Source organism: Branchiostoma belcheri, unplaced genomic scaffold (genome assembly GCF_001625305.1).
Source record: "Branchiostoma belcheri isolate BF01 breed outbred unplaced genomic scaffold, Haploidv18h27 scaffold111, whole genome shotgun sequence".
NCBI classification, from domain to species: domain Eukaryota; kingdom Metazoa; phylum Chordata; class Leptocardii; order Amphioxiformes; family Branchiostomatidae; genus Branchiostoma; species Branchiostoma belcheri.
In genome coordinates, this window is record NW_017802503.1 from 342,374 (window position 1) to 362,460 (window position 20,087).

General features: G+C 42.5%; 2 protein-coding genes across 2 annotated transcripts; one reads left to right on the top strand and one right to left on the bottom strand.

Annotated features, from left to right (window-relative positions):
* The first annotated feature begins 1,481 nt into the window (after nucleotides 1-1,481).
* LOC109488050 (leucine-rich repeat-containing protein 74A-like) lies at nucleotides 1,482-11,068 on the top strand. Its single transcript, XM_019792199.1, has 17 exons — nucleotides 1,482-1,750; nucleotides 3,770-4,298; nucleotides 4,519-4,541; nucleotides 4,785-4,947; nucleotides 5,462-5,524; nucleotides 5,848-5,957; nucleotides 6,437-6,544; nucleotides 6,851-6,941; nucleotides 7,113-7,243; nucleotides 7,587-7,673; nucleotides 8,008-8,123; nucleotides 8,490-8,568; nucleotides 9,076-9,168; nucleotides 9,586-9,699; nucleotides 10,145-10,300; nucleotides 10,566-10,627; nucleotides 10,909-11,068. Exons 1-17 carry the CDS (start codon nucleotides 1,637-1,639, stop codon nucleotides 11,051-11,053), a joined length of 2,184 nt encoding a protein of 727 aa, XP_019647758.1. The 5' UTR covers nucleotides 1,482-1,636; the 3' UTR covers nucleotides 11,054-11,068.
* A 2,068-nt stretch (nucleotides 11,069-13,136) lies between these two features.
* LOC109487404 lies at nucleotides 13,137-19,652 on the bottom strand. Its single transcript, XM_019791397.1, has 11 exons — nucleotides 19,467-19,652; nucleotides 18,457-18,657; nucleotides 17,563-17,756; nucleotides 16,853-17,150; nucleotides 16,147-16,314; nucleotides 15,680-15,897; nucleotides 14,941-15,052; nucleotides 14,542-14,647; nucleotides 14,085-14,206; nucleotides 13,781-13,892; nucleotides 13,137-13,377 (listed from the first exon to the last, which is right to left on the bottom strand). The coding sequence occupies exons 1-11, from the start codon at nucleotides 19,650-19,652 to the stop codon at nucleotides 13,208-13,210; spliced, it is 1,887 nt and encodes a 628-aa protein (XP_019646956.1). The 3' UTR covers nucleotides 13,137-13,207.
* Nucleotides 19,653-20,087: the final 435 nt, after the last annotated feature.

The following is a 20,087-nucleotide window of genomic DNA, read 5'->3' on the forward strand; positions in this document are numbered from 1 at the left end:
AAATACACACCTGTGAAAAAGACAACGTGTTATTTTTCGGTGCTACAATGATTGTTTGGGACTGTTATACTTGCAGTATGCGCCAGATCGCAATGGTTGTTCGGGTTCAAGTTTGTTTATCTTACAGTGTTTATCCAAGAAATATTTTGATGTGTCTTGAGGGAAGACAAACACTAACATATATCATAAAGAAGTGGTGTAAAATCACATCGAACCAACTTAAAGTTAAATCAAAGCACTGAGGCAGAAAACACATTTCATTGGCGTTCTCTTTTCTCTGTTGTCTCCCTAAGGTAGTTATTCCAGATTCGCCCTACGACACTTTCATTCGCATTTTGTTTCACACAATGGTAATACGTCGTTTGCTTATGATATAGTCTCTACCAGACTAACTACGTTGGCTAAAGGGAGAATAATTTGCCAGGATAGTTAGCATTTGCCTGCGCAATACAAAACTATTCACAATACAGACGTGAACACAACTCTGTCGTGAAACCACTGAGCATACAGTGGTGTTGACTGAAACGTTTGCTGAAAGAAACTTTATAGGTATTTTATGTAACTGCACATAACAACGTGCTCTGCCTTGTGAAATGCAACAGACCATAGCCCTGTAACCTGTTACGTACTAGCCTCCATAGAATGTCAAAAACTGGGGGTCTTCAGGGTCTTTGGGAGCTTTCATGTGCTATTTTCTGATTGCATATAGACAACATAGCCGGCCCGGTTGAATTACCCCCGCTTTGTTAGAACTGGGCTAATCAGAAAACAGCCGAAGACCACCAAACCCCCAGTTCTATAAGCCTGCTACGGAGGCTATTACGTACCCCCTCTGTGTAAATACCATCTGTTTGCTCTACAGTTCGTGTTTCCTTCTAACCTACATTATATCTGTATCAGAAAAACGATACAGATAAAGGTATACATGTTTACGTATTGCCTTTCGTATCGTCTGTACATTCCGTTATACCTATGCAAGGGGCTGAGCAAAGAAATGTGGGATGTACCATTTTATATGAGGATATTCTGATGCCAATACTACGATTTTTATCAAAAACATTGTGGATATGGTACGGCAATTTGGGACGTAGTTAAACAAAGGCAGATTGTATTCTAAACCCTAGAGTTGCAATTAAAAACGGTTTTTGAGTGCACACACCCCCGTGGTTAGACGGAATGGTTGGGTCTGTCGTGAGGACCTTTTCAAGCCGTATAATAACTTGTAACAGAGAGAATCAACAGGTAGTTGTCGCCCAGTGCGCAGGCTCCACACAATCAACTTTTCAATAAACCGGGGCGGCCCTGGCGACGGTAGCAACTGTGGGGCAGTGAGGATACACAGCTGTGTCTTGAAACTCTATAAACTCAAGACTTTTTGTAGGACACAAAGGCCAGGATTTTCCATTTTAGAGTCTTCCGTTGAAGTGACGTGAGTAGCAGGTGTCATAGATACGCTTGCACAGGTAGGCCGCGTACGCGTACCGGTCACCCCGGAAGTGTCGTGAGCGAAGGATTCGGACAGCAAGATCGTCTGTATGCAGTCGGGGTAGAGTCGCACGATGGGATGCGACAGACAACGACATTCTTGAGGAAGGAATCGTACAAAAAGTTGCAGTAGTTTTTTCCGGGTTTTACCATGACCAGTTACGAGCCTTACGACTACCCCACGTCTGCCGACACGATCCTGGGACGACTGCGACCGAGGACTGCGACCAGTTCCCGAACTAGCAGCGCCCTTTCGCACAGACAGGTAGGGTCTAGTCTCTACCAGACTAACTACGCTGGCTATATGTTTGAGAATATTTGCCAGGGGAGTTTGGCCGCCTTGTAGGTTTGACTGGCCTTCGGAGGGAAAGAAACTATCTCCCCGCGGCCGGACTCCCTTGGCCAAATTTAATGTTACTCTCTCTTTTTTTTTGCCGAGTTCTACTATCCGTATTCCCATAGAAAGACCTGGTAGAGACTAAGGTAGGGTCATTTTCCACTCATTAGCGACAGATAACGAGCATTACGGCCTCGTTACCTTCTGTGAGCCGTAATCCTGCGTTTCCTACCCTCAAACAAATAGGTCACATCGCTCGTAAAAAAGTTTGGGGTCAGCTTAAGTCACCCTTAAACGAACAATAGGTGTAAGTTTCCTAATGGAAATCCCTGCACGAAGGCCTGCATTCCGTATCTAGGCAGCAAAGACAAGTTAAGACTACCGTCTATCGGCCACAGAAACTGCGCTTTTTGTCACCCAGGTGTTAACTCGATAATGTTGCCTGGAAAAACAGAGTCTTGTGTGAAGAGATTTTCTCATGAATCGCGGTCCTAGTATAGTAAAGATCCACTTGCGGCAGGTAAATAGTAAGGCGACAGGTTCGTTTAGAAATTGGACATTTACAAATATAAGTAGAACACTTCACCTGGTCACTTCTGAAGTGCGTCTGTGTGGCAAAGGTTTGTTGTCTCTGCCTTTTTCTGTCTGCTTGTGTATGGATTTTGTCTGCCAAACATTCATGCGTTATAGAAACGACGTAGATTCCTGTACTTTACAGTCTGAGAAACGTTGTTCGTAAAAAAAAAACGGGGTAAAAAGAACACGCAACAATTTGTTGACCAGAACAAACACTACAAAATTCATTGTCGGAATATTTGCGGGCAATTAAACTTGTTTTGTAGTGGTAATTGTTCAAAGGAGCGACGGTAACAAAACGACACTACCAGGCAACAAAGAACACGGTTTCAATTACAAACGGCTCTAATTATAATACATCACTGTTAATAATTACCGATTACTGCCAAAAAGTAGTCTGCAGACGCGCACATTTGGAGATAAAACGTAGAGGACTTCAGATCATTCATTTTACAACCAGGGCTACCAGGAAAATTTATGTGGGCAATTAGGAGCCGGTATGTTATAGGGATCGTATTGTTTGCTGATCAAATTTGCCCAGCCCTTTGTCCACAAGTCGACCCCAGATACTAAAAACATGTTGCACCAGGCTGTGGACCTAAAGGTCAACAATACATTGTTGAACATAGTTCCCCTGCATGGCATTGAAGTGAATTTTTCCCATCCCATTCCCATTTGTAAACTTGAACTTGTACCTTAACGAATATAGTTGTGATTTACAATGTTTAAGGCAAATACACCCTGCCACTTATCACAGACACTGATAAAAAGGTTAAAAGTATGTGGCACAGATAAGAGAGGCATTCCTTACTCATTTCTCTTTGTTAATTATCTACATAATGACCTATTTAGACAGTAAAGGGTCTTTACATGAATTTGGAAAATTAAGTTCAGCAGTGTTGGATGCTTGTCTTTCACAGCTAAACCAATAAATAGAAAATAAAATGTGTTTTTATTGCTATCTTCTTCAAACCTGGTTTGTTTTGTTTGCTCCTTTTGTACGTCAAGTCTGAACTATACAATACTCTGGAACTTCCTTAAGTATAATAAATGAATGAATGAAATACCTTTATTGTATGTTTGAAGCTCTTACAAGCTAAGTACAGGTCACGAATAAGGTGGAAGTAACAAAATTACAGCAATATCTTATCAAAACTGTATATACATTAGTATACTAATGTTAACTACTATGTGCATGCCTTGGACAATTACATGTATTCAATTTGGAAGGGTCATCATCATCATCATCATGCTGACAGGATAGCTTTGACTTAATTACGGAAGCAGTTGTTCTTTCATAAGTCTGAAAATCAACATTGACTTTTGTTGATTTGCTGTTGTTTTTCTCCTATGTTTTTCTGACTATCCCAGGAGAGAGACAGTAACAAAGCCATCGCTGCAGTCGGCGTGGCCAACAGGATAAAGTCAGCCTCGCACCTCAAACCTCGACAGGAAAGGACACCGACCTCTCCCGGCCCCTCAAGTTCACGACTAGCGACCTCACCGACCTCACCTGGAACCTCAAGGTCAAGGCCAAGTACAGGGGTCAAAAGTCAGGTCCAGTACTGGAACAAAGGTCAAAGGTGGCAGACCACAGCATGGGATCACTTCACCTCACCAAGTAAAGAAACTACTGCTAGTAGGAGTACTACTAGTAGTGCTAAGAAGTCTGAAGATGGGACAACAAGGAAAGGTCAAAGGTTAAAGGGTAAGAGGTCAAAGAAGAGGTCATCCCCCAGGGTGCCAAGCCCCACCCACAGCCACGGGTCCTCACCCAGGGGCATCCTGCGGAGATCAAGCTCGGCAAGGTCATCAGGGCGGGGCAGCAGACTGTCTGTCAGAACACCTGAGGAGGAGAAGGAAGGAGAGAAGGAAGAGAAGGAAGAGGATAAACAAGAAGGTAGGGGGCAGCAAAAAAGATGCATTTTAGATATTTGGAAGCAGTGTTCAATTGATTACGAATCATTGTAAGGTCCTTACAGATTCTTAATGACAAAAAGATTCATTTTATTTGCCTCTGAAGAATCCAAAGTCTTTTAGGTAGAAAAGAAGCACATGTACTAAAGCCCACATAAGATCAAATCCTTCCCACACATTCCAGTGTACATATGTATGGGTAGTGCCCATCCCTTTTTGTAAAGCTGCAGGGCAACTTTGCAGGGTTGTGCTCACACTTCAGCTGGGGCTAGTAAGCTGGTAGCAGAGTGTGTTCACCTATCAACTTTCATATAGGTGCTGAGTGCCAAGCTGAGAAAGCAGTACATTCCACTTGATATGTTATAAAAAAAAACCTAGTACATGTATTGGAAGCCATAGTATAGAAATTCTTGTCTCTGACAACAAGTTGATCATCATCCTTCCAGATGCAGAGATTTCTGCTGTGCAGGATGATGGGAGTGACACGGACTGGGTGGTACCCAGGAAGAGGAGGAGCCCCTCCCCCCGCCGTCCCTCCACCTCACACACTCACCACACCTTCTCCGACATCTTAGACATCACAGCCTCCGACGAAGACTTCGACACTGACTTGGAGGAAGACTTTGCCCCACGTGAGTAACCTACATTCTCATTTATCTGCCAGGTTACATATATGACATATAGTAATGTATTGTGCATAGCACTTCAGCAGAACGTCTTGTAACCTCCAGGACACAGGAGTTTTCTTTTACACAACCAAGATAGACTAACCTTGCTGACATTTTGGTGTCTATCAGACATCATCTTTAGAGCTTCTGACTGGAGTTCTGCTTCTCGCCGCTATATGTAGAACTCCAGTCAGAAGCTCTGAGGAAGGTGTCTGATAGACACCAAAACATAAGCACTTAGGTGAGACAATCTTGGTTGCGTAAAAGAAAACTCCTGTATCCTATACTTTACCAACCTGATGAAACTATTTTCAAAAGTGAGTAACCTCCATTCTCATTTATCTGCCAGGTTACATTTTATATCTGCAGTGTTCTAGCTTTCCGTCATTTGACTGAATTTTACTGCTAATGACAGACCAAAAATTTTGCCCACTCCATCATCTTTGACCTTAACCAAATGATCTTTTGTATCTTTCAGCTCCTGAGAAGCCATACGACCCAACAGGAATGCACCTGTATAAAGAGCAGTGTAAAAATGATGGTAAGTGTCCCTGTCCTTGGTACTGAAATCCTGCCTCACTACATGTAATATGATGCTTTCTTTCTTCCCTGATGCGGTTTTGTTTTTGTCTGGTATTTTAGAAGACAAAATAGACAAATTCAAGGTTCAGAAGTGATTTCTCATTCTGGTTCAATCCCAGGTGTGACATGTTTGAGTTGAATATCTTAAAATGAAGTTTCAGGTGCGTTTGAGAGATCTCTAGCACAGCACTGCCTAGGATTACACAATTTAGATATGCATGGGCAAGAATTGTGTTAGAAAATGGCAGCTTTTGTGAACATGCATGGTCTTGACTGTTGCAGGTGTTGTCCCAGCTTCGTACCTGATGAAGCACCTGGGAGATGAGCACCTGGTGATGAGGCATCACTACCTGGGGGAGAGGGGCTGGAGACCACTGGCCGCTGCACTCAGGGTGGGTTTGCTTGTTTGTTAGAGACTTTGTTCATGAAATGCCCAAATCTAGTCTCCAAGCAAATCCTATGGTAGCAAGACAGTATCCATTTGTCAGAGCTGTCACCATTAGCCTCAGCTAAGGTTCCAAATGGTTACAGGGTGGCTACATGTTGTAATAGTTAAAGCTCTGACCAATGGATACTGTCTTGCCACAGTACGATTTGCTTGGAGATTACCTCAAATTGGCCGGCTGGCTGCTTTTTGTTGAGGTCATGATGGAAAAGGTTAGGATCAGACAAGTATGATGTGTATGATGTTTGTTGATTATTCAAAGTACAGTTACTACAATGTTACCGTAAAGTGTACTGTACATACGTTTCATTTGAACAGGCTTAATTATATAACGTGCATCTTGTTTGTACAAGACCCTAAAAGCCCCTATGGCAACTTTAATACTGAACCAACTTTGATATTCAATCATTGCCTGTTCCCCCACAGAAAAATGTCTGTGTGAGGCACCTGGACCTGGTGGATAACCATCTGGGTGTGGAGGGGGCCGTGGCCATCGCTGGGGCGGTCAAGGACAGCTCATACATAGCTGAAATGGTGGGTGGGGAAAATAGTATCTTTTAAAATCATGTTTAAAGTTTTGATCCAACACAGTATAAAGTTCTCTCACCTAGAGCTTTTGACCAGTCACTCTGGTCTTCTTCAGTAGACTGACCCAGTGAAGCTTGTCACGTGGCTTCTTTGAAGTGTGACGTCAACACTGCTATACGACATATCTGGTAGACGATGTCGGCCCCCATATTGGTTTCTTTTAAAATATTTTTTATTGCATTAACTATGATGTTTGAGAGTCATGAAAGCTGGCTCACCCCAATTAGCTAACTAAATATGTTTTTGTTTCAGAATCTATCTGAGAACTTTCTGGGCCATGGTGGAAGTGCCATTGCCAGCATGTTAGAGACCAATTCTGACTTGAAGACACTAATATTGAGAGGTAAGAATTAGTAAAAAATTGCAGTAAAAAGGAATGCTCTTTTTGTGAGTTTCAATCTGTTCTATTGCTTCTGGTATTCCACTTGAATCTTTACAGAAACACAAATTTCTTGTTTTTTATATACATTATTCCCCTGAGAAACTGAATATGCATTTACCTTTTCTCCCGTAGCTAACCAGTTAGGTGACCACGAAGCCAAGACCTTTGCAGAAGCCCTGAAGTCCAACCTGACCATGACAACCCTGGACCTCAGTCAGAACAAGTTTGGAGAGCTAGGAGGCATTTTCCTGGGAGCTGGCATTGTAAGAGCTGCTTGTAAAAAAACAGGTTTTATAAGTACTGCTTGTAAAAGACAGGAAACCATAGCCTCTCTGTTTCTGTGTCTTTTATAATTTATTGGAGCTGGCATTGTAAGATCTGCTTAATAAAACAGGAAACCATTGTAACAACCTCTTATAAATAGATATAAACTCACAAAAAAGGGAAACCATTATAAGATCTGCTTGTAAAAACAAGAAACCATAGCCTCTCTGTTTCTGTGTGTTTTATCATGTTATCATGTTACTCTTGAACTCTACAAGATTTTTCTGTCTCATAGCACTTAATGCAACAACAGATATAATGTGTTGACCTCTTGAATTTCAGGGTGCCAACGGAGGCTTGAACTGTCTGAACCTGAGCTGGAACCATCTGAGATTGAAGGGAGGTGTGGCCATCGCCATGGGGATTAAGGTCAGCATACAAGCATCATTCTTAAAGTTTGGGAGTGTTTTAGTCTCAGACTTAAGATATTATGATAATACACTTCTTTTATGCATTACAATGGATGTTGGGAAAAGTTTTTAATAAGCTTGCCCTTCACATTTTACACAAAACCTGTGTTACATGTTGAAGTCAAACCATTCAGATTTAGTTTTAGACATAGATAATAGTTTTAGACAATTACCTTTTATTATGTAGATTTTGTAGTTATTTTGTACTGTGCTTCAATGTTCTTTTATCCTTGCTATTTGCAATTAGTCTTCTGGTAGGAATTTGCAATAAACTTATCTTGTATTTTATCCAGGTGAACCAGAGTCTAGAAGTTCTGGACCTGTCGTGGAATGGCCTGGGTGATTTGGGAGCCACTGCGTTTGGGAAGGCACTCAGGTTCAACAAGACACTCAGGATGCTGGACCTCAGGTAATGGGAGTTCTGGCATGACATAAAGGAACCTAACAAAGTATCCTGATCATGGTTATTATCTTGCTTAGTTCTGAAACATTCTTGTTCTGTGTTGTACTGCATGAGCTACTTGGAATTGTATAATATTCATATGATCTTTATTCATGACACCAAAACACTAATATTGAAGTTTCCAAGTATTGTTAGGTGATATCTTCAATTTCTGTTACATTGTAAATCAATGAAAATAAATGTTGAGAATATGAGCTGAGAAATTTTATCTAGTAACAGCTTATAGTAAAATGTTTAACTTCAGTGACTTGTACATGAAAGCTAATCCCTGATCTTACTACAGTAAGATGATTGTCTGTCTGTCTGCTACAGTAACAACAGGATCACTGTGGAGGGAGCCAAGAAACTCAGCCTGGGGCTGGCCAAGAACGAAGGGCTGGAAACTCTCATGGTTAGTCATGGTCCAAACAGATAAACAATCATCCCAAAATGCTACTTTTTGTGTAGAAGAAAAAGTCTCTGGCAGCAAAAAAATCTGATATTTATGACCATGATATCTTTGCCAATTTAAACTTGGACTTTGGACATAACATTTTTTGCACGAACCACCCTGTTTTGTTTTGTTTTGCACAGCAAAGTCATAGTTTTGTGAGACTGGCTGACTGACAGTAGTAGTAGTAGTTACTGTAGTAGTAGTAGTAGTTACTGTAGTAGTTGTAGTAGTACTGTAGTAGTAGTAGTCACTGTAGTAGTAGTAGTAGTAGTCACTGTAGTTAGTAGTAGTAGTTGTAGTAGCAACAGCAGCAGCAGCAGCAGCAGTAGTAGTAGTAGTAGTAGTAGTAGTAGTAGTAGTAGTAGTAGTAGTAGTAGTAGTTAGTAGTAGTAGTAGTAGCAGTAGTAGCTGTAGTATCTTCTGTGAAGCTATTAGAGGCTTTAGTTGATATACCTTTGTGTCTAGTTGGGCACCAATGCCATCGGTGATGAGGGAGTGAAGGCCTTGCTGAAGGTTCTGGAGAAGAAGAACACGACCCTGAAGGTCCTGGGACTACAGGTAGGGATTAGTATCTATTGGCTAAGATTTTACACAAACGAGATGTTTTTCACTTAGCGCATGACTGTAATATTAACACATAATTTGGTTAGTTTTCTTAGGTGTTATGCTAAATTACCATAATAATAACTTTATTGCACAACAGTTGTACAGGGTACAAACTATGGCATCTACTAACTAAAGTTAGTACATATCAACTACATATAGCCAGAGGGTGTCGACCAAACAGAAGCTCCATTTGCCATTGGTTATCAGGCCGTAACCTCAAAAGTGGTCGATAATTAGAATAACCGACCACTTTTTGGTCCATACCATTATACAGGGGACAGGGCACTAACTTACTTGTAGTATTTATCTATTGAAAAATTAACTTTTGTGGAGACCACTGTTGCTTTTAAGTGTTCTTTCTTTCCCCAGGACATCACAGTGACTAAGGAGGTGTACAAGTCCATCAGAGAACTGGAGGACATCAGAGGCATCCAGATTATACATGGGGGACTCGGGGGGTACGAGAAGATCAAATATGTGCCTGTAAGTTTTATCCATGTGAAACAGCCTCTTTGTTTTAGATATTTTAAGTAAAACTAAGACTAAAATGTAACGTGCTATCAAATTGCAACATGCAAAATAATGTAACCCAACACAACAGGGTTTCTGCTACACTAGTTACCATAGTGACAGACGTCTGGTCAAGGTCATTGACCTTATGTGTTGGAACAGAATACCGTAGTACCACTACTACTACTAGTAGGCTTGGTGCTATTTAGTAATTAATAGGTTTATACTACCAGTTCCTTAGTAGTAATAACAGAAGAAGAAACAGCAAAAACAATACCTTCTGCGAATGTAAACATGAAAATGAGTTGATCTTGTGCGTAATGTCCCCCCTCCAGCCGCCCAGTGCCATGTCCATCCTGGACACGTTTGTGCAGGAGAACCGGCTGCGGATGATTGACATGTTCTCTCCCCCCCACAGCCTCCCAGTGCCATGTCCATCCTGGACACATTTGTGCAGGAGAACCGGCTGCGGATGATTGACATGTTCCGACAGTTTGACAAGGACCAGAGCGGAGACATCTCAGCCGAGGAGTTCAAGGCCGGCCTCAAGGAGCTGGGGCTGGTGGTGGATGAGGTAGGGGTGCTCTTAAAGCTATAACATGCAATTTCAGGGCAGCAAAACAAAAATATATTCTAGATGAAGAAATCTGCACATTTTCATAATCATTTTCTAATAGAAGCATTTGACAAGCTACGTGAGCAGTCCAAGTCTAAATACAGTTTACGTTAGATTGTTGTTAGATGTTGTGTTATGGCATGTCAGTTCTGAAGACAAAAGCATGGTTGAACTGTCTGATATGTCACACATGTAATTTTACTTCCTCCTTCCATTTGTGTAGGACCAGTTGGATGAGATGATCACCCAGCTTGATACTGACAAGAACGGCAGGATAGACTACCAGTGAGTATATGCTAAGAACTGAACTTGTAAATTTGTGACTGTGTAACTGTAATGTGTTTGCATCTGACTGCAACTGTTTTCAACTGTTTGACTGTATTCTACGTACATACATAAAGTTAAAACCAAACTGGCAACGTCCAGCCTTAACCATTCAGCATGGCAGACTTTATTCTTATGTCACAGTGATGAGCAAAAATCCTGTACATAATAGATACTGGTACACAAAGGAGAGATTTCTGAATCGAACGTACAACTCACATGTACTATTTCCTACATCCCAGAGAGCTGATGACAGGGAGAGTCATCTTCCGCACAGAGCAGAGGTACAAAGCCAGGAAAGCGGCCAGGGCAGAGAGACGGGAGAAAGAACGAGAGCGACACCAGCTACAGGTCCCTATACCGGAGCTCAGGGGTCTCTCACTGTAGCCTCCAAGCAGATCCCTTTCGGCAGCAAGACAGTATCCATTAGCCAGAGGAGTTTGTATCATCAAGCCACCTATGTAGATAATGGACACTGCCTTGCCACCATATGAATTATGATCTGCTTGGAGATTGTCTCACTGTAGTTTCACTCAGCTGCCTACAGTGGAGCTATGGGGTCTCTCACTGTAGCCTCACTCAGCTGACTACACCGGAGCTATGGGGTCTCTCCCTTTAAAGGAGTACTAACCTCCAGAAGGAGGTGCTATATTTCGACAGGCATTTATTTTTGGAAGTGAAAAATGCATATTATTTTACAGTATACAATTAAATGCCCGTTTTGCGCGCAAGTCTTAAAACGCATCGAATCCAAGACAAACTCTCCAAATACCCTCAAAACTATCCCAGAATACACCACGCTACCCCATTGGTGTCTATGTTTTAAACAAAAAGTTGCGTTACAGACCTCATTTCGGGGGCGATAAGAAAAATTCGTACCGTTTTGTGTTCTTTGGTATCTTACCAACCATTGCCCTTCTTGGTGTCCTTATCGCCCCTCATTTATGCCACAAATATTGACGATGAAAAAAACGGCGTAATCTAGTTATCTTTTCCATAAGTGGCGTAATCTAATTATCTGTTCAAGTAATACTTACATGCAAATAAGTTGAGAAAATCAAAACACGCAGCGTGAAACTGGCGCTCACTGTATTCGACATCCTGACATTATAATATCCAAGCCACAGGTCAAGCAAAGTAAAGCAAGTAATTTCTCAATAATCAGCTTGTTAGTGTGCTTGTCTCCTACCATTTTCGCCAAAAAATGTTTATATTGACTTGAAGTGTATGAGTTTTGCGTAAGCCAGAGTTCCCGGATGTATCAATTGTGGTTCAGCATGGGGGAAAATCATATTAATATCACTTTACAAACATGCGCCGCGCAAGCCGTACAAGCGAAATTATGTAAAAAGTCGGCTAGTTATGTATTCATTGCAGCATGATGTATCGGAAAATAGCACTTCCTTCTGGAGGTTAGTACTCCTTTAACTCAGTAGCAACACCGGAGCTATGGGGCCACTCACTGTAACTCAGCAGCCTACACTGGAGCTAAGGGGTCTCTCACTGTAGCCTCACTCAGCAGCCTACACCAGAGCTATGGGGTCTCTACCTGTAACCTCACTAAGCAGCCTACACTGGAGTTATGTGGTGTCTCACTGTAGCCTCACTCATCTACCTATGGGGTCTCTCATTGTAATCTCACTCAGCAGCCTACAGCAGTGCCATGGGGTCTCTCTTCGTAAAGTCATTCAGCAACACACAGTGGAGCTATGGGGCCTCACCCATTAACTAACCTGCAGTACTAGTACTATTTGCTTCAGAAATCATTTTCAAGTTGGTTAATTTGTTGATGATAGTACTCACTACAATACTAGAACGTACACTTGCTTGTTTTGGATGGAATTTTGAGTTCTTTCTCAACATTAGATGGCACTGGTTGGTGATGAATATTATATGCAAGAAAAGCCACTGATAATTTTGAGAGCCACATTATTATAAATGATCACTTTTCACAATTGAGAGATATTTGAGATTGAAGTTAAGCAGTGTATTATATTGTACATGACTGTATGTATATATGATATAGTCAATATCGAATTGTGTTGCAATTGACCACCTTTATTACACCATGAAGTGTAATATTAAGAAATGATAAGATTGTGTTTCAGTACTTACAGAAGATTTATTTTTGCACTAACAGGTGTTGTTGTGCTGCACAGGAATATAAGCCATGTATTACAGTAAGTTGTACTTCTTCACTACAGATTTGTAATAAACAGAAATGTACTTCACTGACAAGATTCAAGATTAGTTGGAAAATTGAGATCATATTGCTTTTGGCAATAAACATAAGATTTGGAGTACGAAAGCTTGGATTTAATTCTCTAATACCTATGGTTGCTTTGATTTGCAGTGAATCAGAAAAAATATAACACATAATGCTGTGTACTCTACAGATATTCTGAACATAAAAGCAGCTGCTTTCAGGAGAAAACAATTACACATTATCTTTATATTACATACTTCCTCACTATTAGTAACATCATCATACATGTGTTTAATTTTGTGGTGACTACGTGAAACATTGAACTATTCCACAAATCATGCTATATTGTCGTACTGCGCCAGTGCCAGCATGACAGTAGCGTATGTGTACGGTTCGGAGGACCAGAAGGGGAAGAAGTTTTCCGGACCGTTGAACCCGTCAAACTTTGTAGGCGTGGCGTATCCGAAATGGGGCTGCTCAACCATCTTTTGGTACTCATCAGGATCTGTAAATAGAGAAAATACATTTGATTTGTGAATAATTTCATCAGGTTGGCAAAAGACTGTACTGCACCTGCACAAGATCCGTAGCACTTTGGCAGAACGTCGTATTCGCGCATATATGGTTGCCACTCCGTCTGTAGTTTTCAAATGTTGAGTCGGAAAAAGACATATTCTGCAAGAATTCTGATGCAACGTTGCAAGGGTTTTGCGCAGGCACAGTACGTTCTGCCGACGTGCTGCTCGAAGTTATAGAACAAATAGCTCAACTATCAAAGCTAAATCTACTCTAAAACACAGGGATATAGTGATCGATGGCTTGGAAAATGGCCATACTTTGACTTGTTTAACGTGAATCACTTAGTGCCCCCCCCCCCACATTTGATGACGAGATTTAGAGTGACGTACCGATGACGCCAGTGACTCCCGCTATGACGTCAAACGACACGTTGGCAGCAGGCGGCACAGCCGAACCGTTCAGGTACTGCACGAAGTTAGCCGGGTACAGGAAAGGCACCGACTGGAACAAAGCGAAACAAGCATTCAGCACCAAGGACAAGTCTAACTAAGCGATGGTTTTCTGATTAGGGCAAATTATTGCAAGTTTTCCCCCACAAAAAAATTAATTGCAGGTAAATGTAAGAAAACAAAGGATGGCATTCACTCGTGAAAGGGGCTGGCACCCAGGCTAGTGTAGAGAATGCAGACTCACAGAGAGCCCCTTGGTGGATCCGGAGAAGAAGGCGTTGTACGGCTTGTACCTGCCGCTCAGGGTGTTCTTCTCCAGCCAAGACACGGCCTCAGACACCAGGGTCTTCACGTCTGCGGGGGTTTCTAGGACAATAAGGTCGGCCTTACATCTTATTATACTGATTTCTTAAGTTGCTGTCACTCGCAACGTATGATATGTTGGCGTGGGTTACATCATGTTGCAATTTTATAGCAGCAGGGATTTAGACTCCTGTCTGATCATATGAATGTGTTTGAGTAAGAATTAACAGAGAAGACCGTATGCAAAGGTAAACATTATGAATTTGCTTTGCAATATTACCTAATATAATAACATGCTTTGTTAACATAATTCTTTGTAAACATTATGCATTTTGCTTTCCAAATGTTACCTTTCTAGTTTTCCGATACCTTCTACATACAAACTTTAAGATACATACCTTCTATCCACACCAACTTCTTAGAGGTCCTGTTGAACGTTGTCCAGGTTGCCAGTAGCGTATTCACTACCTGTGCTGTGCTGAAGATACGGTCTTCTCCATGGATCTAAAAAGGTAAATGTAAAGTTAAGCAAGTCCGTTCAAGTACAATTTGTATTCTAAAATGTATTTTAGTATAACAAATAGAAAAGGATCTTTCTAATAAAGTTATGATGTAAAATATTTACAATGGTTTAGATTTCCAACTTGGCATATTCAACGTACAAAATGACATAGCAGACAAGAGCGAGAAGCATTCAAATAGTGAAAAGCAGAGGTCTAAAATATCACTGACATATCACAGGCATATTATACTTTTGTTGTGTCAATTAAGATTGTTTGTTTCTTTGTATGTATGACCTTCGGTCTTCCAAAGATGTCCTTGTCTCCGTCCCCCAGAAAGTCGTCAAAAAACGTCTCTTGTCCGCGGTCCGTCTGCGCACGCGCCAACAGTTTAGGTGTAACGTGGTCTCTGTGGTAACACAAAATAACATATGACTTAACGTCATTATCACACATCTAAATACAAGATCATAGTATTCACTGCACCAAGAGTTGGATTTACCAATGGTAATAAATGCCAGTACAGTCGGGAGATTTTTACTTTGTAACCAGTTCCAGAATTACAGTTACTGTAGTCGTACACAAAAGTGCAAAGAAGTCCGTTAATTTCATTCACTGCGACTTTTTACAAAATCAACATTACCCGAATTTAGTGGCATTTACTACCATCAGTAAACCCAATATTCCTCGAACTGCCAATGTACCAGCATTGCCAGTATTGCAAGTCCAACACATTAACATCATCACCTGAATGTAGTACTGTAGTAAGAATCTGCTGCACATCCCTGACAAAGTCGGGTTAGTGTTGCAGCCTGTCCTGTCCTACTACTACTTCTAACCCTACAGACATGTTACTGGAAAGTTTGGGTTGTTGAGAATTGTACTTTGTGAAAGGTCCTACTCACCTGAATGTCGTGGTAAGAATCTGCTGCCCGTCCCTGACACAGTCGGGGTAGTGTTGCAGCCTGTCCTGGTTGGTCTACTACTACTACTGACCCTACAAGCTGGTTACTATACTGGAAAGTTTCCTACTCACCTGAATGTCGTGGTAAGAATCTGCTGCACATCCCTGACACAGTCGGGGTAGTGTTGCAGCCTGTCCTGGTTGGACTGCAGGAGGAAGAGAGTTCGGGAGGAGTACCACAGGAAGTTGTAGAGAGATGGGTAGTACGTCATCACCAGGTCAGGGCGGGTGAAGATGGCCTCTGACGTCACGGCCCAGGAAATCATGGCGGTCGTGTTCAGGTAGATTCTCTATGTGGGAGTAGATTCTCGGTTTAGTGTTTCCGCATATTTGTGGTCATCATAACTCATGTGATGGTATTTGGTATGTGGATACGTCTTAGGAAGACAAAGGCCAAGGTCAAATTTAAGCCCGCTGGTGGCTGAACTTGGTACTGCAACTGTACTTCCGGTTTTTGTATGTTTTCTCCTGGACATGCTATGGCCTTGATTTTTCTAATCTTTATAAACTGTGTACTGAGGGTGTGTGTGTTTGTGTACCTGCACGTCGTGGTCAAACCACTTCTCTTGGTTCACCAGTCCCGCCAGCAGGGCCTCCGTGATGCCGGCCAGCGTGTTGGCGGCCACGGTCACGTCCACGTTGTTCAGGTTATACGGCATCAGCACGCCCTTCTCAACCATCACGCGCAACTCAGCAAGATTCTGCAGCTAGAAGTCAAACAACCAATAGGGATTTCATTTGATTTATTGAATTGCAACAGTGCAATACACGTGGAACAGAGGCAGCTGTTGCTGGTGTTGTGTCCCGCATATAGAAACGAATACAGGATAGACAGTACCCATTTTCACTTGAGTCTAGTGGGAAAGTCGTATGAAGTGCCTTTCCCAAGGGCACAAGATCGGTGGCATGTGAGGACTCGAACCCTGGACCTCTTGATTCCGAGTCGTGCACGCTGCCATTGCGCCACATGACCCCACAAATAAAGATTTGTCAACAGCAGCGTAGAGGTAAAATGGCATCGAATGCACGCAATGAAAAGGCAATAGCGGTAGCCATGGCCCTTCTTTGGTTCAATAACTATTCCATGTGATTATCTACTCTACGTTTGACATTATTGATCAGTTATTAAATACCTTTCTGTGAAATCAATTTCCCTCTGAAATTTATGGGATTTCAACAATTCTTTGGTTCCAATAGGTAAAAGTGATTTTGTTTTGGTGAAACCCTGAAGGAACCCCGACTCACCCATGTAGTTACCAAGGCGATCTCGTCCCCTTCCCTCGCCGCCTTTTCCAAGAACGGCCGCATGTAGTAGTACGTTCTGGGGTCGATCGTGTCGGCGTTGTTGTCCCTGGACAGCGGCCGGTAGGCGTACGACTTGAGGTGGTTCTGAAGGGACTGGAGGTCCGTGTTGTTGGACGCCCAGGACCGGTAGGCGAGCGGGAAACTGTCCTTCAGTTGGAGCAGCTGGGCGCCCAGACCAAGGTTCAGGAAAGAGTCGTCGAAGTCGGGGGGAATGCGGTAGGCGTGCTCCGTGTCTTTTCTGAAAATGAAGGGACAAGAGATGTATACGTGTCAAACTGAACACAAGCTACGTTTACGTCTACTATTACTGCTGCTGCTACTACTACTGCTACTACTACTGCTACTACTACTACTAGTACTATAATACTACTACAGCTGCTACTACTACTACTACTACCACTACTATACTACTACTACTGCTACTGCTACTACTACTACTGCTGCTACTACTACTACTGCTACTACTACTACTACTACTGCATGCCCTGCTACTATATGAACTACTACATGTACTACTACTACTACTCGTAGTAATTATCCAAGTTATTCGTATCGATGCCACTTGCTGTAGTGAATAATACAAACTTAAGGTTTTATGCATGGTTTACAGCGAGAAAGTGTGGGAGTATCGATATCTTTTTTTAACTTACAGCACTTCGTGCATGTCCGCCACGTCCTTCCACAGCTTGTCTAGGCCGAGGCCCAGCAGGACTTTCTTGATAGTGTTCCACGGGAAGTCGTTCTCCCCCAGCTGCATCACCTGCAGCAGGTTCTCAGGTGACTGCACCCACACACCTCCCGACTCGTTATACACCTGCGGCCAGAAGTCCATGGCAGACTGGCCCTGTCACGTGCAAGGATCAAGACCATGGTGTTTTTTTTTTTTTGCCAAGAAGACAATGAGAGTTCATCAACAATCAGCGACAACAGTAGATAGTTTTAAGCTCGGGTTGGCCCAGTACATGGGCCATCCCTGCCCCCAGAGGTAATCAAGACCCCAAGTGCGGCCATGTAAATAGAGTTTAAGCACAATTTCGGTTCTTTTTCTTGCACTTTGTTGTTTTCATGTTGTTCTTTTCAGCACCACCACCCCACCGGCCGCACTTAGCCGTGCACCCAGCACCCTGGTCGTGATGCCCCAGTGAGGGGTTTTGACCAGTATCACATAGAAGTAGAAATCAGTTAGGGACGTCCTCTTGGATGGGACGTAAAGCCGGAGGTCCTGTGTTTGAGAAGCGGTTTACCAATTATGCAAAACAAATAAAAATCATTGAATAGAGACGGGGGCCGTTACAGACTTCCAGGCATCTCTCGCTACTGGACTCAGTCACGTGCCGCAGGGTGACGTGTCTAAAGATGTCTGTCAGTCTCCCTGAGGAAGGCTGAAAATTTGTATAGTGCAAAAAGAATGTTATTTTTGTTGTTGTTGTTTACTCTTGAAATTCCTAGCTTCGGATACATCAAAGTGGCTGTAGTACTTAGTAGTAATTGTAGTATACTACTATTGTGTATGTCGGTGAAACATCAATAGCGACAGAACGTACAGGCAGATTTTTTGAGTGGAAGGTGTTGACGGCGTCCACAGCCAGCTGCAGGCGGCCGGGGTCCGGGGCAGGAGCCGTGCCGTAGGTGTGACTCTCCAGCAGACACGTCACGATCCACAGCGTGGCGAACGCGTTGTTGTCGTACAGACCCATGTCTCGGAGGACGGATACCTCAGGTGGGCCGTGCACGTTTAACCGGATCTGATGTGTTAAGGTGGAAAGTATATGATACAGATATGAATAAGCAATTTTGAACATATTAAGACATACGCCTATGATGTGTAAATGCGGTTCTGTAACGTGTATTAAATGTTTTTAATATCAGAAACCAAGACTGTGTAGCCGTCAAGGGTTTTAATAAAGTACATCTATGAGCGTAATTCAGCCTCCAGCTGCAATGTTCATGCTTGATCAATAAACCATTTTGATTGAATGACCGGATACAATAAAATGCCGCAATGCCTGACCTAGTATGCTTCCCCAAGGCTGGGCAAAGGCCAGGTCATACTGACCTAGTTTCTAGTTTGTTAGTTTAAACAATTACATCATATATCCCCAGTTTTACGCTATCCTGTCCCCTCCAAAAATCCTGAACACGGGTTTGGATCTTATACAAAATCAAATCACTTCCTTTTGGGGTCTACAAATCCTTAAAGTCACAGGATACTCTTGTGACTTATCCTGTCCGCAAACAAGCCAACTCCAGTGCAAGTACAATCTTACGAAAGAACTGAATCGGTGACGAAATTTCCTAGCTGTTATATCAATTGAATAAAACTCCATTTGAAATGGTTATACGATACAGAAAGAAAAGCTCTGAAGGAACGGTTTAGGACGTCCCAAAGTGGTGTATTTTTTGCATGCGCAGCGCTCTGTGGCAAAGCGTTCGCTAAGTGATGTAACAATGCATGGGCTTTTCGTCAAAGTTTGCACTGAGTCGGTTATGGAACCAAATGTTTTTTAAGGGATGTTGCAAACAATTTTCTATTGAAAACTTCCACTCTACCCACCATACTAGAGTACAGCCCCTTCTGCCTCGCCTGTCCGGGTATGACGTCCTCATCGTGTAGCGCCTGCAGGTCTGCGATCCTCCTGTTCAGGGCAGCGATGGTGGGTCTGACGTCTCCCTGCACTTGGACCTGGAGGAGAATCAGGACGTGGAAAACTGCCAACAGCGTGAGACCTCCGGTAGCCATACTTCAGGTACTACAAGATGGAAGAATCTCCTGAAGACGACCCAGTTGAGAACTATGGTGTTGGGCAAAGGTTACTTGATACATAATGTCCAGGGTGTGAGTGGACTTCGGTCATGCATCCTGGCTAATAGAAAATGTTGTAGTCTTTCCCCTGCACTTTTTGTTGAAGTCTGAAGATGACCTAGTTGGAACTTTGGTGTTGGGCAAAGGTTACTTTTAATACATAATGTCCAGGGCAGACAATGTGTGAGTGGACTTCGGCCATGCATCCTGGTTGATAGAAAATTTTTGTTGAAGTCTGTTGTGCATGTTTGTGCTGTTACAATCGAAGTTCATAGTACTTTTGCCTGGTCTGGTAAGCCGATCTTCTTTTGCGACGTAAGATGGCATTTCTAGTTACAATGTAGGTACTCATTTCAAAGTCTCAAGTCTCTG

Bases quoted from the DNA above. Each gene is read 5' to 3' on its own strand.
- LOC109488050 (XM_019792199.1), top strand. From the start codon at position 1,637: ATGACCAGTTACGAGCCTTACGACTACCCCACGTCTGCCGACACGATC. The intron at 9,169-9,585 runs GTAGGGATTAGT...TTCTTTCCCCAG, and splicing joins TGAAGGTCCTGGGACTACAG to GACATCACAGTGACTAAGGA. The intron at 9,700-10,144 runs GTAAGTTTTATC...TCCCCCCCACAG, and splicing joins AGAAGATCAAATATGTGCCT to CCTCCCAGTGCCATGTCCAT.
- LOC109487404 (XM_019791397.1), bottom strand. From the start codon at position 19,652: ATGGCTACCGGAGGTCTCACGCTGTTGGCAGTTTTCCACGTCCTGATT. The intron at 18,658-19,466 runs GTGGGTAGAGTG...TTAACACATCAG, and splicing joins AGGGGCTGTACTCTAGTATG to ATCCGGTTAAACGTGCACGG. The intron at 17,757-18,456 runs GTACGTTCTGTC...TGCACGTGACAG, and splicing joins TCCACTCAAAAAATCTGCCT to GGCCAGTCTGCCATGGACTT.